Source organism: Anastrepha ludens, chromosome 4 (genome assembly GCF_028408465.1).
Source record: "Anastrepha ludens isolate Willacy chromosome 4, idAnaLude1.1, whole genome shotgun sequence".
NCBI classification, from domain to species: domain Eukaryota; kingdom Metazoa; phylum Arthropoda; class Insecta; order Diptera; family Tephritidae; genus Anastrepha; species Anastrepha ludens.
This window is the reverse complement of record NC_071500.1, coordinates 72,499,344-72,514,811: the sequence shown is the minus strand read 5'-3', so window position 1 is coordinate 72,514,811 and position 15,468 is coordinate 72,499,344. Positions and strand designations below refer to the sequence as shown.

At 36.7% G+C, this 15,468-nt stretch overlaps 1 protein-coding gene across 9 annotated transcripts in view; it reads left to right on the top strand.

Annotated features, from left to right (window-relative positions):
• The window catches only part of LOC128859771 (translational regulator orb2-like), a 116,652-nt gene extending 101,494 nt beyond the window's left edge, over positions 1 to 15,158 (top strand). For all 9 annotated transcript variants that reach the window (XM_054096843.1, XM_054096838.1, XM_054096841.1 and 6 more), the window contains 11 exons: positions 4,169 to 4,350; positions 4,418 to 5,544; positions 5,601 to 5,845; positions 5,915 to 6,161; positions 6,222 to 6,470; positions 6,526 to 6,753; positions 9,753 to 9,818; positions 9,988 to 10,176; positions 11,949 to 12,505; positions 12,579 to 12,803; positions 14,571 to 15,158. In XM_054096843.1, the coding sequence (XP_053952818.1) occupies positions 4,169 to 4,350; positions 4,418 to 5,544; positions 5,601 to 5,845; positions 5,915 to 6,161; positions 6,222 to 6,470; positions 6,526 to 6,753; positions 9,753 to 9,818; positions 9,988 to 10,176; positions 11,949 to 12,505; positions 12,579 to 12,803; positions 14,571 to 14,787 (3,532 nt within the window). In that variant the 3' untranslated portion in view covers positions 14,788 to 15,158. The remainder of the gene's footprint in view (positions 1 to 4,168; positions 4,351 to 4,417; positions 5,545 to 5,600; positions 5,846 to 5,914; positions 6,162 to 6,221; positions 6,471 to 6,525; positions 6,754 to 9,752; positions 9,819 to 9,987; positions 10,177 to 11,948; positions 12,506 to 12,578; positions 12,804 to 14,570) is intronic.
• The last annotated feature ends 310 nt before the right edge of the window (positions 15,159 to 15,468 follow it).

Sequence of the window (15,468 nt, the reverse complement as noted above, 5' to 3'; positions counted from 1 at the left end):
AATCGAAATGGAATATTTCTCAGACTCTTTTGTGTATGTTTCACGCTTCTTCTACAATCAAGTTCCGCATTTTTCACTTAGAATGAAACAATTCACTTAATCAATGCAAATTTGGTAAAACCTGAAGTAAACTTTTGTTTTACTGTTAAAAATCAACACAAATTGAAATTATACTTTCATATGGAGCGCGCGATCGGCTAACCTGCATAGACTAATCACTTCTCATCCACTAACAATTTTTCAAGTGTAAGTAATAAGTTAAAGTCTAATTCGAACTGTTTATTTGCATAGTTGAATCTCTTCATGTAATTACTATTGAAAATGTGACTGCAAATAGTCATTTACACTTCCGTTTGATGCTTATTGTATGCAGGTTGCTTTCTTCATATTGAAGTTATAGAAAAGTGGTATTATACGTAAAGCGCAACAAATCGCAAATTGGAATAAAATGAATTGTTTTCTAAAGGGACCAAAAAGGTTTAAAAATTTTAAGCGGTTGCCGGATTCAAGTAATAAAGTATGAAGTTAGAGGAATAGAATGCAGTACTCGCATAAAGAAAAAAATAGAAAATTTCGCGTTCGATTAATTTAAGAATTATCTTTAAATATTGAATTTATTTATCACATAAGAAAATATACCCTGAAACCATTCGTATACCTATGTACATTCACATGCTGTATAAATGAATGGAAATGATAACAATAAAATGCAATATTGGAACTAAAGTCATGTAGCAAACTTAGAAATGTAAAAAAGACGGGTTTTAGTTTTTACGTTTTTGCTCTTCACTCCAAATGTAGAAACATTCATAATTATTGCACGAATGAATTTCTAATAAAAACACGAACACAAACAAAAATAAGAACAATATGTTTGAATGTAAATGCAAAATTAAAGCAAACCTCAGTGGTCGCAGAACAAGGATCCAAGAAACCATATATGTACATACATACATACATAAATAGAACTGTTTAAATGCAATATTATAAAAAAATAGTAACATATATAAATTTTAAGAAAAAACATAAACAGAATAAAAAAAATATCTCCATTTAAATAATAAAACAAATACTTTTTTCTGAAATAAATAAACTTTGCTGATGTTTTAATTTTTAGAGCGTAATTAAAGGTGAAATTATAAGTGACACACAATAACGCCATAACCTTAACCGTGGTCGTGGCTATAACTATATTTACTATCACCTATATTGGTGATTTAGTTATAAGTAGCTGATATTTACATAAAATTGAAATTGAAATTTAAAAGGTCGAGTCAAGAAGCACCGAGAGATTTGGTAAGTCCTAAAACACTCAGCCTAAAAAGCCCATTGTATTTAAAGCTCTGGAAAGTGAACGGGTAGATAGTCAAAGAACAAATGCGAGATGTCACAGAAGTAAAAATATAGGATAGAATAGAGGAATAGAGGTAGTTCGACCCGTGAGAGTTTTCCAGATTCTTTGATAAAGCTGAAAATGTCCTCCAGTTTGAGAGAACGAATTTTACTTGTTCTCATGACATCGGAACCTAGAATTCTTAGCCTTGCTCTAACAAATGCGGGACACTCACAGGGAAAATTCTCAGTGCCATCCGCCTCCTCTAAGCAAGACAGGCAAATCGGCACCTCAATGATTCCAATGGTGGTCATATGTTGACCTCATGAATGGTGCCCTGCAGTAATACCGACCATCTATCGAACACCTTTTTTGCCAAGTTTTAGAAGAAAGTCCGACCGTTTTCTATTCGGGCTTGTCACAAAATACTTTGCAGTTCTGCAGCATTCCAGACCGGACTGTCGCTCTTTATGTAAATTGCATACATAATCGCTGATCCACTTCTTGATTCCTGCTGAACTGATTCCGATTATTGGTATGATATTTACATACATTGTCATTTATTTGTTCATTTCGAAGTGCAGAAACTAGGTTCGAACATGGACAGTGACGAAGAAATTAGTAATTTTTTCATTAATAGACTGGCATTAGATCCCACAATGCAAAAATTCAATTGGTCTGTACGGCGACGGTTATGACCACGATATTATGGTATGCTACCTCTAATCGATTACAGTGTTGCTCATAGATCAGTTCGATCAGCAGATTTATACGGTTATGGTTATGGTTATGGTTATGACATTTCTAATATAACCTTAAGAAGAGAAAGTGCTGGCACATTTTTGTTTTCTTGGCCTTTCAGTGACTGACCTATTGAAATTTGAAAATTTTACTTATTGGAAAATTTAAAAGCATATAAACTACAATAGTAACTGAAAAATAAATGTATTTTCTTAGGTTCTTTTCTAGTTTAAAAAAGTAAGTGGTAAGCATATTTTAGGTGCTGATCTTCATCATCTTACGTGCATTAAGTAGCTTTTGAAGATGAAACGCACTACTGGTTTTATTCATTGTGTAATAATATAAAGTGTGCCAGGTAGAAATTACATTCGTTTTCAGTTCACATATTTGGCAGCTAAACTGTAACTTTTTTGTCTTTTGTCCTGATTCTGTCACACTTTTCAAAAAATTAAAAAAAATTAAAATGTGGAAACTTCAAATGTGCGTACATCTAACTGGCTGCCTTCCTTTGCATTATTAGGATATAGTTTTATGTTTTTTAATGTTTGAAAAAAGTTGTCGACTTGATTGAAAATTTTCACATATTCTTGTGGATTCCCTTTGTAAGTTTTTATATTCATTTTGTGTTAGTAATTCATCGAAAATCGACAGGAAGAAATAAAATTTTGCCAAAAAAAAGTAAGAATTTTGAACGTTTATTTAAGGCGGGCAAATGAAAATAGTTTTCCGTTTCCTTCTTCTAAATATGTAGCTCAGCTATCTAGGCGACGTTTTATGCGCCGTTTTTAGAGACAATTTTGTTGATATTTAATATTGCCCGTCCACAGTGGGCATTATGCTCGGAATCAACCCAATGTAAACACGTATGGCACAAGTCAACCCGAGCATGGGGGTAGCCTCTGTCTTGTAATTTTCTTTCTTCTCGTTTGGCGCTGTATTCGCCTAGCCGATTTTTCCGAGTTCAATAAAGCGCGTGAGTCGTTGCTGTGTTACCGCATCCTACTATTGACTTTTCCAACGCATATATTTCTCTTTCTCGGCTTCGACCAGCGAGTACGTCATCGAATATTTTGAGGACCGTAACCGTTGAGTCGTTATTCGCTGCATTATGCCCCTGTCGCTGTGAAGCTGAAACAGTTCGTCATTGCATCGATCTGCGGTATTTGCCGCCATGTGAGGATTCTTACATTTTCCTCTGGGATTTCGGCATCGCTTGGGGTTAACGACTTAATTTGCTTTGTACCTAATAAATTTATATGTATAGCAAACGAGCTACGCTTGTGTGATGTTTCCCATTGTTCCTCAGTACATATTCTGCTCTTAGTTTACTTACTCAGTAATTGTATTTCTGGAAGATCTTTAGTTAAGGCCGATGTGCATCCAGAGGCTGGATGTGTATCCAGAGCAGCACAAATGTGTTTTTTGGTGCTGAAAGAAAAGTGTACCTCTTCAAAAGCTATAATGTAAACATGCTATTGAAGAGAGTATTGATGTCCGCATGGCTATCTGAAATATCTATTGTATAAATTCATAATTCATATCTTTGTCGATGGTGGCTCAGTTCGAACCTGAAACTCATCGCGAAGGAAAGTTTGGTGTCAGGTCTACTTCACATGACCGCGAATCATGTTTCTGCACGTATGATGTGTGAATCCGTTTGCCAAACTTTTCAAACTTTGAGCCTCCGGCATAGAATTTTCATTGTTACTCAACATCAGTCAAAACTTGTGGCATACTCACATAATCAGAAGCATGCCTCGAGTTTTTAGGGGACAACGACTACGAATTATAGAAAAACTGCAGGTAATGTATTTGGTATGGCTATGGACAAAGGTTGGCATTTTCATAAATTTTCACAATTCATGAGTAAAGAAAAACGAGAGGGCCATTTGCTTATTACCCTTTTCAGAATATACATATATAACTTGTTCATGTGTGCACGCAAAAGTTGCATTTAGACACACGGTGTTGTAGTTTTCGAATACAAAAAATGAAAGCTTTGAGCTGAAAATATTTCATTCTCATTAAATTTCATTTTAAAAAGTTTTGTGTGTAATAAACAAATATTTTGTTTTCTTGTTATTTTTGACTTAGATCGGGCAGCATCGAAGGCGTTTCACCAACTTCTTCAGGAGCTAATCTAATATCAACGTTGTCTGGCGATACAGCATCGGTTGGTACTTGGAGATTAATTAAGGGCAAAGTTTCGCAGACCTTTGAGGAAATAAAATCATCGAAAACGAGCTCTCAATCTTTGTCAACGTCAGTACCAAAAGGTGAGGAAATTTTATTTTAATTGTTTTGGTGGCATTATTTAAAAAAAAAAAAAAATAACCCTTGCAGTTGAGAGTCCACGGCAACATTTCCAACAACTACTAAATGACCCAGAATCTGATCCCGACAATCCCACTACACACTCATCCATAAGCGACGATTTGCTATTTGATTTGGAACGGAAGTCACCCCATTTGAAAGGTGGCGATTCTGATTCCTCCGCCGACGGCGAACAATTGCCTGAAAGTGAAGCGGAACATTCAAGATTGCGTCGCGGTCTAGCAAATCTCAAATCTAAAGTGAAATCAAACCCGCTACATCATCACTCCCAATCTCACCAATCGAGTTCACATTCTGTACAACAAACCGGTCTTGCGACTGCAGCACTTTCATCAGCTACAATTTCCACTGCGTTCGGCACCGCTGCCATAAAACCAATGAAGAGGGAATCGACTGGATCCAATTCGTCTTCTAAGGGTTCATTACGTGATGCTTTCTTACGTCGACGACGCCCATCTCCGACAGATCAAACAGATCGTACAGTGTTGGTTCCACGCTTGGAGCCAAATGAAGCGCAACCAACAGACAAAAAAGCGTCTGCTAAGATTAAAAAACGCGGAATAATTTCAGGCAAAAAAGAGGTGGAAATCGAGTCAGGAGTCGAAATGATGGAGGATACATTACCAACTTTACCAGATGACTCAAATAGAATCGATGAGCCTAGAACTTCTATGGGTCATCGCAATGATTTACACTTGCATTTTAAAAGTGATGAAGAATGGTTTAAAATTGGCCCCTCTCAAAGCACCTATAATGAAGCAGCGGAAGTAGGCGACCACCAGCAGCAGGAAATCAATACGCAAAGACGGGATGAGCAGATATTACCAAGAGAAAATGAACGTGAATGCAAAAACATACAAGCAAAAACAAAATTTGCGACCAGCATGCCCATAAGTCGGGTGGCAGTACTGTTGATTGTGTTGCTCTTGCCCGTACATGGTTTTATACGCGGCGTACTTGCGTGTCTTATGAGCTTCGCCATTGCCGATTCGTTAAGTATAATAGTGCAAGCTTTTATTTACAAATTTTTCCAATCTCATCCTGAACAGTCCGAGTTCGAGATACCCGACTACACAAAATTGCCAATTTGTAAGGTACCTGCAGTAGAAGAGCATAAGACAGTCAAATCATACACAGTAAGTGTGAATGCATTGAGAATGTTGCAGTTTCTATAGATTTCTACTTTTTTTAGGGTTGGATGAACGAGATCTTTAGCTATGACCCCGTAACTTACCATATAACACAGACCAATTCGGTTTATTTGCGTCTCGATGGCACAATTCTGCGTGTCTCAACAACATTGGCGCGTATACCCAAGCGGGTCATGTGGAACGAGCAACCCATAGATATAAAACACATACACTTTACTGGACATCGTATTTTCAATTTACTTGGTTGCAATGTCGAACTTTTGCCCTTGGGATTGGCGCGCAAACGGTAAACACAAGTTTCATTATTTACACTCGTACTCATTCGGGTTCAATATTTTGTTAAATCTTGTTTTAGCTATTTTAATCGCAAGTATCCGATTCAGTTGATCATCAAACGTAGCGCTGAAGACGATACGTATCTGGATCTATCGGAACAGCCATCCAATGAACTCTCTGCAACGGGTAGTAGGACAGAAGTGCACTCAACCGATAGCAGGCTATCACAAATTTCCAACGAAGTTCTGGAGCAGTACACGGATTTGAAAGAAACCGATGCTAATTCGCAGGATGTTGATTTCGCATCTGCCATTATGAATGCGGATGTAAGTTTAAAAATGTTGTTAAGGTTCATAAATTTCTAATTTCGTATTTGCTGGTTGTAGTTGCAACAATTACAAGATGACACACAAAACAATGATACACTTATACCATGCGGTGACGAAGTGCGTCTGATACTCTTTGCGCGTGCCGATCGCGAGAAAGAGGATTGGTACCGACGTTTTGTTGCGGCAAGCGAGGGCGATGTGCACGATCAAGTGCTGCGGTTGCCGAATCTTAAATTAGTAGATGATGCTGAACTGCAAAGAGCAGCTGCAAAAGCAGCACAAATGCCCTTGGATCCCAATGCGAAGGTACCAGATGTTACATTTTCTTGGACAAAATCTCATTCTATTTTTTAATCTGCAGCGAGACGTTGGTTCTTCTGAAAATGATAATAATGCGGACAATGATTCGTTAGTATTGCCCCCGGATATGGCGCCGCCGTTAGTGGTTGAGAGTAAATCGGAATTCAAAGATATTCCCGATGATATGGAAGTGGTGCTTACACCTACTGAGACCTTTGAAGGTTTACTCATGAGCTCATGTGCTGCGCGAAACCCCCAAGACTACATACGTTTCATGGCTATATATCAGGTGCGGGTGTATGCATTTAAATGAAAACTTGTTTGTTTTAATATTTAATTCATTATTATTTTTATTTATACTCAGTGCATTTATTACGTTAGGGATTTAAATCTCTTCTATACATGCATACGTTCTTGCAAACAAGCGCGATGTGTGTCTTATGAAGTTTTGGGGAATGTTGAGAATACAAAGGTGGCGCTATCCATAGCACCGCTACTTTGTTCGTGGTGAATTTGATAGCATTGGCTGTTTTGGGTGACATCAGCACCGAAAATAAAGAAGTCTTTGTGCGCAAGTTATCAGGTCAGTCCATAAGTTCGTGCGTATTTTACCCATAATTTCACTTTTGTACGATTTTTGCATACAAAAAATTATTCGCGGAATATAATGGAAGTAAATATTTATATTTTCTTTGATATATTGGGCATTCAACAAGAGCTTTTGATCACGGATAGAAGCACGTGTTGTTAAAAAATAAAATGGAATCTTCGAACGCGTGTATTTTTTTTATAAAAGTGGTAAAAATGCAACAACTGCTGCTGCAGAAATAAACACTGTTCACTTTCCGTCACCAACCTTCAGCGGAGAGTGAATGTGTGTTCTCAGCTGCTGCAACGGCTTGAAAATGAATGTTTTTTGAACCGTATCAGTCCTTTACAATAATCCTGTTCGCAAACGCCAATGGTTAGAGATGGCCTTCACCCCAAGAAGATTCTCCTGTCTATTTGGTGGGATATGGCCGGTATTGTTTATTATGAACTTCTGGAACCAAACCATATGATAACTGCTGATTATTATTTCCATCAGCTATCAAATCTGAATGAGGCACTTAAAAATCTAGCGTCTTTAGTGAATAGACGCAAAGTTTTGTTTCACCACGACAACACAAGACCTCATACCGCAAGGCAAACATTAGGCAAGCTGAACGAGCTCGGATGGGCGCTAATGCCGCATCCACCATACTCTCCGGATATTGCACCTTGTGATTATCACCTTTTCCGTGGAATTCAATCCCATATGAGTAACAAGAACTACTCCTCAAAAGAAGCTATAAAAAGGGATATCGAAGCGTATTTTGGCTCCAAGGACAAAATATCTTTTGAGCAGGGAATAATGAAGGAAAATATATTATTGATTAATAAATACTTTAAACATCTTTTTTATTAATTTTAAAACCCCCTTTAAAAAACGCACGAACTTATGGACTGACCTGATACTTGAATGTGAATCAATCAGTGAATATTTTGATTTTTACATTCAGTAGAAAACCTTTTTTATGTTTTCTTACGATTTGATGTTTCAGTACGAAAGTGATCTACTTTTATGCTGCTTCACTTGTTTGTTTATATTCTGACTGAAATTTTAACACTCAAACCACTACATTGCAAAAAAAAAAAAAAAAAATGGGAAAAATAAAGCATGCAAATTTTGTTTTTGTTCTGCTGCTATCACTTTGTATGGATCGGCTTGAATAAAAGGAAACTTGCAATTGTTGGATAAGCAAATAGCACCCATTCCGGGTGTTCTTTTTCCAGGTCGAATGCAAAAGAATGCAGAATTTCTTGGCTGTTTTCTTAATTTGCGCTTCGTCGTATAATTTATTGCTCTTGATAAGTACATGACCTCGAGAAAGTAACAACTAAGTCAGAAAATATTATACCTGTTTTTGTTTTTTCTATTTTATATGGTCTTCTGTCGTTTGTTCACAGAAATATCTACACACATATATGAAAATGTCTCAAACAACCTCAGCCGAGCTTTTCCTCCATTATATGACGCAATTGCCTGCGAAGAGGTGACTGCTATTAAAAAATTACGTTTGTCATCATTAAATATTTTATGTATACACTGAACTTCCAACCCGGCCAAACCGAATGGTAGTCACGCACAAAGCACTCGCTGACAACGAGCTTGAGCAAACATCCCGAACGAAACTTGGTGAATAAGTGATACGTTGTATATCGACGACTGATATTGATAATAGACGGTATCATCACTTTCCATTAACTTTAAACTTGGAAATGCCAAAAAATGTTATATTTCAATGACTAATAAAGGTTTGATAAAAGTTAGTACAAAGATGGATATCAAGGCTTAAAAGTTTTGCGAAAAAATATATCGCTCCCAACTTTCAAAAAAGAATGTAAAACTCGTAAGCCGCTTTATATAACTCTGCAAAACTTGGTAGATCCAATGCATTTGGTCCTTATAACCAACTGCTTGAAAATAAATTAAATCAGAAATCAAACACCACCACCTACCATATCGCAGACGTTTTGATTCCAGACCAACTGGAGATATCCTACTTGCACATAAACTAAGGATTGATTCACATCCTGTCAACAGAACTATTCCTTACCATATTAGGGATTTTTGGCTCTATTTCCCGAATGGCTTGGCCGATATTCCTCTAAAGGGTCTGTGTTGTTTTTGTATTATTCGCATATCATCGATCATTGACTCCACTCCATCAGAAACAACAGCAAACCGACTTCAAACGTGGTCGCAGAGACACCGACGATGCACAACGCAGTGGACGTCCAAATGGGGCGGTAACACCAAAAAACATCAAAAAAAATCCACAAAATCTTTTTGAACGATCGAAAAGTGAAGTTGCGTGAGAGTTGGCTTAAATTGCATGAGCTTTTGACTATGAGAAAACTCTGTTCAAAGGGAGGCAAAAGATAAATTGTTCTACGAAAGTGGTATTGAAATGTTAGAGTGGCGATAGAATGGTTGCTTTGTTCTTGATGGAAATTACGTTGATGAATAAAGCGAATTTTGAACAAAAACAAAAAGGTTTTTTCTTTGTTAGGCCCGGTACTTTTCAGCCCTTGTGCTATATGGAGGAGCCGACGGCATTAGTTATATTTTAACAATGTTTCATGATAAGGTTTAATATTTTGTAACATTAATATATGATTTAATCAAATTTATTTATGTTTCAGCTATTGATTTTATTTTCATTTAATTCTTCATTTCCATTGTTTATTATTTCATCTTTTAAGGGCGCTTGTAAAGAAGATAGAATTCCAGTTTATGCCACACCAATCCCAAGGGATAAGCATGACAAAGTATGTTATAATTTTCATATTTATTATTTTAATAATAAAAATTCATTGGAAGTCTTTTTTTGTATACATATAGTACATATTTCATTTTGTTTACTTTCGCATTTAAATGATATATTTGTAGTTATCAATCTATTCGATATTATAATATATTTTTTATTACCACCCTTAGTCACGCCGCTCTAGGCGCAACGCGAACGAACTATGGAAAGGCATTGATCAATCTTTATTTTTGGGACCTTCCGGAAGCGTTGTATGGGCCAATGTGTTAATTGGTCGTGTTCTCTATAGCTGCCTGCATGACAGTATGGTTAAAGATAAGATCAAAGAATTGCTACAGAAAAAAATCAGCGCCATTAAGGTGAGAAACCAATAATTATAATTACGAACTAATAGCTGCTATGAATCCTTATGCGTTATTTGCCATAGATGATCATTCTTTGAATCGATGATTTAAATTTCCATTTTCAGTCTTTTTCATATTTAGTCTCATAGTTTATTGTTAATTTGGTTTAGAAGAAATTGTGGAAAATGTATTAAAATAAAAAATAATTATTTAGTGTGCAAAAACCCTATTTTATAGAAAAAAAAAACGATTAGCAACGAGTCAAAAATAGCTTTCGTAGATTCGGAAAACAAAAAACCTAAGCAAGCTATATATATATAAATATATAATTGTCGCGTACACCCTTTTTGGGTATTTGGCCGAGCTCCTCCTCCTATTTGTGGTGGGCGTCTTGATGTTGTTTGCCTTGCTTTGCCTTGCTTTTGTGCCAGGTTAGGTGAAGTGGCTGTCCTTCAACTCACCTAGGACTGTTAGATATCCCTTGTGATACCACTGGAACTATCCTATCCTTACTCTACCTGGTCCTCTCTAAACCGTTGTGTGGTCTTTACAAAGTTGGCTATACTAGCTAGGTTGAGATTCGCAACATCCGCAATGTTGTCCAGAAAAGCGAGACCGTGCAATCTCAACCGTTATCTACACAGAGTGATGAACCCGCATAGAAGGTGTTCGATTGCCTCTTCCTCTTCTATATCCTGACAGCTTCGGCAATAGTCATTGGATGGTGCCCCTAATCTTCTGGCATGTCTTCCTATTAGGCAGTGCCCAGATAGGACACCTACTACGATTATTAAATCCTTTCTACTTAATTTAAGTAAACTTTAGTGCGACCTATGTTCTATTCGGGCACGTTTGTCTACGTATAGCGCAGGTGTTAAACTGTTTCCAGTCGGAATTTGCAACTGTAATGGTGTGTATGTCTATTTAAAGTCTCCATGTTGTCAAGGGCATGGATATGTAGACCTTGTCCTGACTAATTTGGAGCGAGGAGCCCAATCTAGCCCAATCTCATCGGAGTAAATGAAGTTTTTCTTAACAGTGACTACACTTTTATTTAGCGCTAAAATGCTTTCTGTGATTGCCAAGATTGTAGCTTAGAGTACACTGCAATGATCAGGCAAGCGAAAGATGCCTATAGTTTTTGAATATAGGTATACCCCCGCCCACTTGATCATTGAGTTTAAGCTATCAGTATATATGTTGACCCCGTTTTCATTATTTATTAACCCTTTTCCCAGTCCTCTCTGGACGGAAAATGGATTATATAAGTCCTGTCTAGGCATGAATGCACCGAGTGACAGAGATTAGTGGTGTAAGGAATACCCGGAAACATCTTAAGTATGCCTGAGTGCCCCTGGTTGGTTGTCTTTAGCATTGATGATTCCCTCAATATAGGCATCGGCAATAAATGCAGCATACCTTTTGGAGCCGAAGTTGGCATTGTTTGCAATAGGAGAAACAGTCATGTGCATCAGGAGATAGCGGCAAAAATGTAACAACTGGTCTATGAAGTCAAGCCTTTGTTTTTAATAAAAGCAACATTTCCGAACTATTTTCACGCCTTCGTCTACTTGAAAAATCGATGTGTTAAAATATTAATTTTTTCTCTAAAGGAAGGTGGTGTTTTATAATAAAATGGCGCATATGTTTTCTTTGAGAGTAATAGATAGTTTCTCAAATGCCACTCTATGAACACTCTTAGAAAAATCGAACGGTACATTACATTTTATGTATTGATCGTATTTTAACTAATGTATGTTTAATTCTTTTACTTGAAACGTTCACAGCTGCCCTCTTTCATAGAGGACATTATTATCACAAAGATAAATCTCGGAGATACACCGCCACTTATACATCGCGTCTCACAACCTTTTCTGGACGAGCGTGGCACTTGGGTGGATGCCGACATCACCTATGAAGGTCTGCTGCAATTGACAGTCACCACCAAATTGAATTTGATGCGCATTAAACAACAGAAACGACCTACAGATGGAATAAACATAACCGTTCCCAACCCGATGCATACTGTTACTAATACTAGTGCCCCAAATGGAACTTCTAGTAACGGTGCTACTAATACCACTGCAATACCACCCATAAATGTGATATCCGATGCCGAGGCTGGAAGAATCCCAACTACTAGACTACCCTTAGATGAACTTAATGCCGATGATGTCGCGACTAGTGTCATCTTTGACAGTGATGCGGAGAGTACGGGCGATTCGGATACAGATCCAGAGAGTGTGAGTGCGCCAATGGCGAGTACTTTATCAAACGTCGGCTTGACATCATCTGCGTCTGGTATAGCACCGCAATCCGATACTGCTACAGGCGCGCAATCAGAGTATGTTCTTGAGAGTTTGAAAAGCAGAAATAATATAGTTTTTATTTTAATTTACTACACAATTGGTTTACAGCTATAATTTCATACCAACGGCGCCTGGCAATGCGCGGCGTATTTTTCGCATTGTCGATCGAATTGCGGCTTCAAATTTCTTTCAATATGCCACGGACTTACCAGTTGTGCAGCGTGCCATTGAAAATATGAATACAAATATAACGTTGCGTATAGATCTGAGAGGGCTGGTTGGACGTGGCGTAATTAACATTCCACCACCACCGTCTGATCGCATATGGCTATCGTAAGTACATAATTTAATTTTCTTCTCCTGCGTTGCAACGCAGATGGCCACAAGATGGGTTGGTTCGGTGGCTTTCAAATATTGAGAGTGAGTGAATAGCAAGTGGGTTGATCAATCGGTTAAAATCAAAGAGGACAAAATACAAGATTAGATAGACTGTAGTAAAATTTGGAGAGTGGTTTTTGCCGTAACGTCATTTTTGAGAAACAATAAGAGAGAATTAGAAGAAAAGTGTCCATTTTGCAATCAGCAATGAAGAGTTAGATTAGATTAATGCAAAAGGGAAGGGAATGGAAATAAGTGTTGTTTGCGAACAAAAATTTCCAAATAAACCTCCAAATTGACATCAGCTCGACAGCTGATTTTATTAAGTTCACTGACAACCGTAAGGGCAAATCAATTTGCAGCCCAATTAAAGGAAATTAGACTAAATTAATTAAAGAGTTGTCGTATTCGACTAATAACACAGCGACATCAGTCACTTTTAAGATAGCATAGTAGATGTAGTAGATCTGGTCATGTACCAGAGAAAACCATGCTTAAAATTTACCATATCGCCCGAAATCTTTATTTATTGTTTAAAAAAAAAATAAATTTTTTTGGTACTTGTTGCATTAAAAAGCTTTTTCGATTGCAACTCGAAACTAACTAAGACTAAACCTCAGATTTATGAATATGATTCGTAAGCTTCAGCCTTCCTTCTTATAAAAACGTCTCAAAATCGTAAATATGTTTTTGAGGTTGTACATTTTTAATGCATCAAGTACTGAAAAAATTGTTTTTTAAACTAAATAAATTTTTTGTTGCATATGGAAAGTTTTAAAAATGGTTTTGTGTTGTATTCGACCAGGTCTATAAAGTCTTATAAGTACAAAATGGCTGTTGCGCGGTATGTCTAACGACTAAACTTTTGCGATGCACTAATCGCATTTATTTAAAAGCTCGCATGGATATCCTGGCACATTTTTGGGTACAAAGTCCGTTTTTCTTCTTCGTAATTGACGCGATAACCGTTGACGCGATTTTGGCCGAGTTTAACAAAGCGCGCCAGTCATTTCTTTCTCGTGCTAACTTCCGCCAGTTGGACACACCAAGTGAAGCCAAGACCTGCTCCACCTGATCTTTCCAACGGAGAGGAGGCCTTCCTCTTCCTCTGCTACCACCAACTCGTATCGCATCGAATACTTTCAGAGCCGGAGCGTTTGTATCCATTCTTTAATCGCTGCGCTATGTCTATGTCGTAAAGCTCATACAGCTCATCAAAGAACAAAAAGCTTGAATTCAAATTCCGTTCAATTCATATAAAACATCCTGAAGTGAGTCAAGCGCTTTGCATATATATAATATTTGAGTATATATTAATAATATTATTATACTAGCTTTCCAATCTTTAAAAATGAAACTAACGAAAATAAATATTCAAAATCCATAAAAGCAAAAAAAATAAAATTGAGAAAATAAATATGTTACAGTTATTATTTTCATTGTGAACGGTTAATTGGAATAGTAAAAAGTAAACGATTAGTCGATTAAGTGCATTCGGTTATTTTTGGTTAGTAGATTAATAAAAGCACTAGCACTGATGGTAAAACAGAGTAGAGTGTCTCAGCTGTCTACTAAATATTAAGCATTGGAATAAAATTTCAATGGAAACCATTTAAGACCGCTGGCCGTTTGACCGTTTAAATAAAATCAAGACCTTCAATGTACGCTTTCAACAATCGTTACAAATTTTGTAATTATATAACTTTCTCAATTTACCCACAGCTTTCGTGGTCCGCCCCGTCTTTGGCTATCAGCAAAGCCAGCACTTGGTGAAAAATCTGTGGACTATTCCATTGTGACAAGCATCATCGAAAGCAAATTGTGCGAGGTGGTGAATAAGTTTCTGGTTTACCCCAATATGGTCGACGTCACCATACCATTCCTGGGGCAACCAACATACGAGTATTTGCGTGGTGAAAAAACAAAACGTACTGAATAAATTTGTAATTGATAAGTTGCACATAAAAAATAATGTTATGTTATATAACAGTTTCGCAAAAATATTTTTGAATACATTTTTTTTTATAAAAATATGTCACTTGATAAAAATGTGTAAAATAATTAAAAATGTATGTACCAACGCTACGTTCCGAAATATATTCCTACATGCAGACAAGTCTCTGTCGTGATAGCAACTTTCCAAGACATATGTATACATATGCATACAAGCTACAAAAATATTTATAAGTCGTAATTCCATATATTATAATATACATTTCATAGATTAACTTAAAAATAAAATATGAGTTTTTCCATTTTTTATATTTGTTAAATTTAGTTGATAATAAAAGATATATCGAGCCTAGCTAACTTAAGTGAATATTTTTAGTTGGGTAAATTTACAACACACATACATATACGAGTATACAAATAATTATGTAATTCACGCACACATCCCATATTAAGAGCTTCAACCAATTTCTGGCTGATGCTTTTTAAGAGTAACTTTTTTATGGCAAAACCGCTATTAGTAAGGATATTTTGCATAATTTCGTGTTTGATTGGACATTAAGTGGACATTAAACCCCGAACTCGCACAAACCTACTTGGCTAAAGAAACATCGATATGTATGCAGATGTGTTTGTATGAAAATGGAGTGCCCATTGTTAAATTTCTATT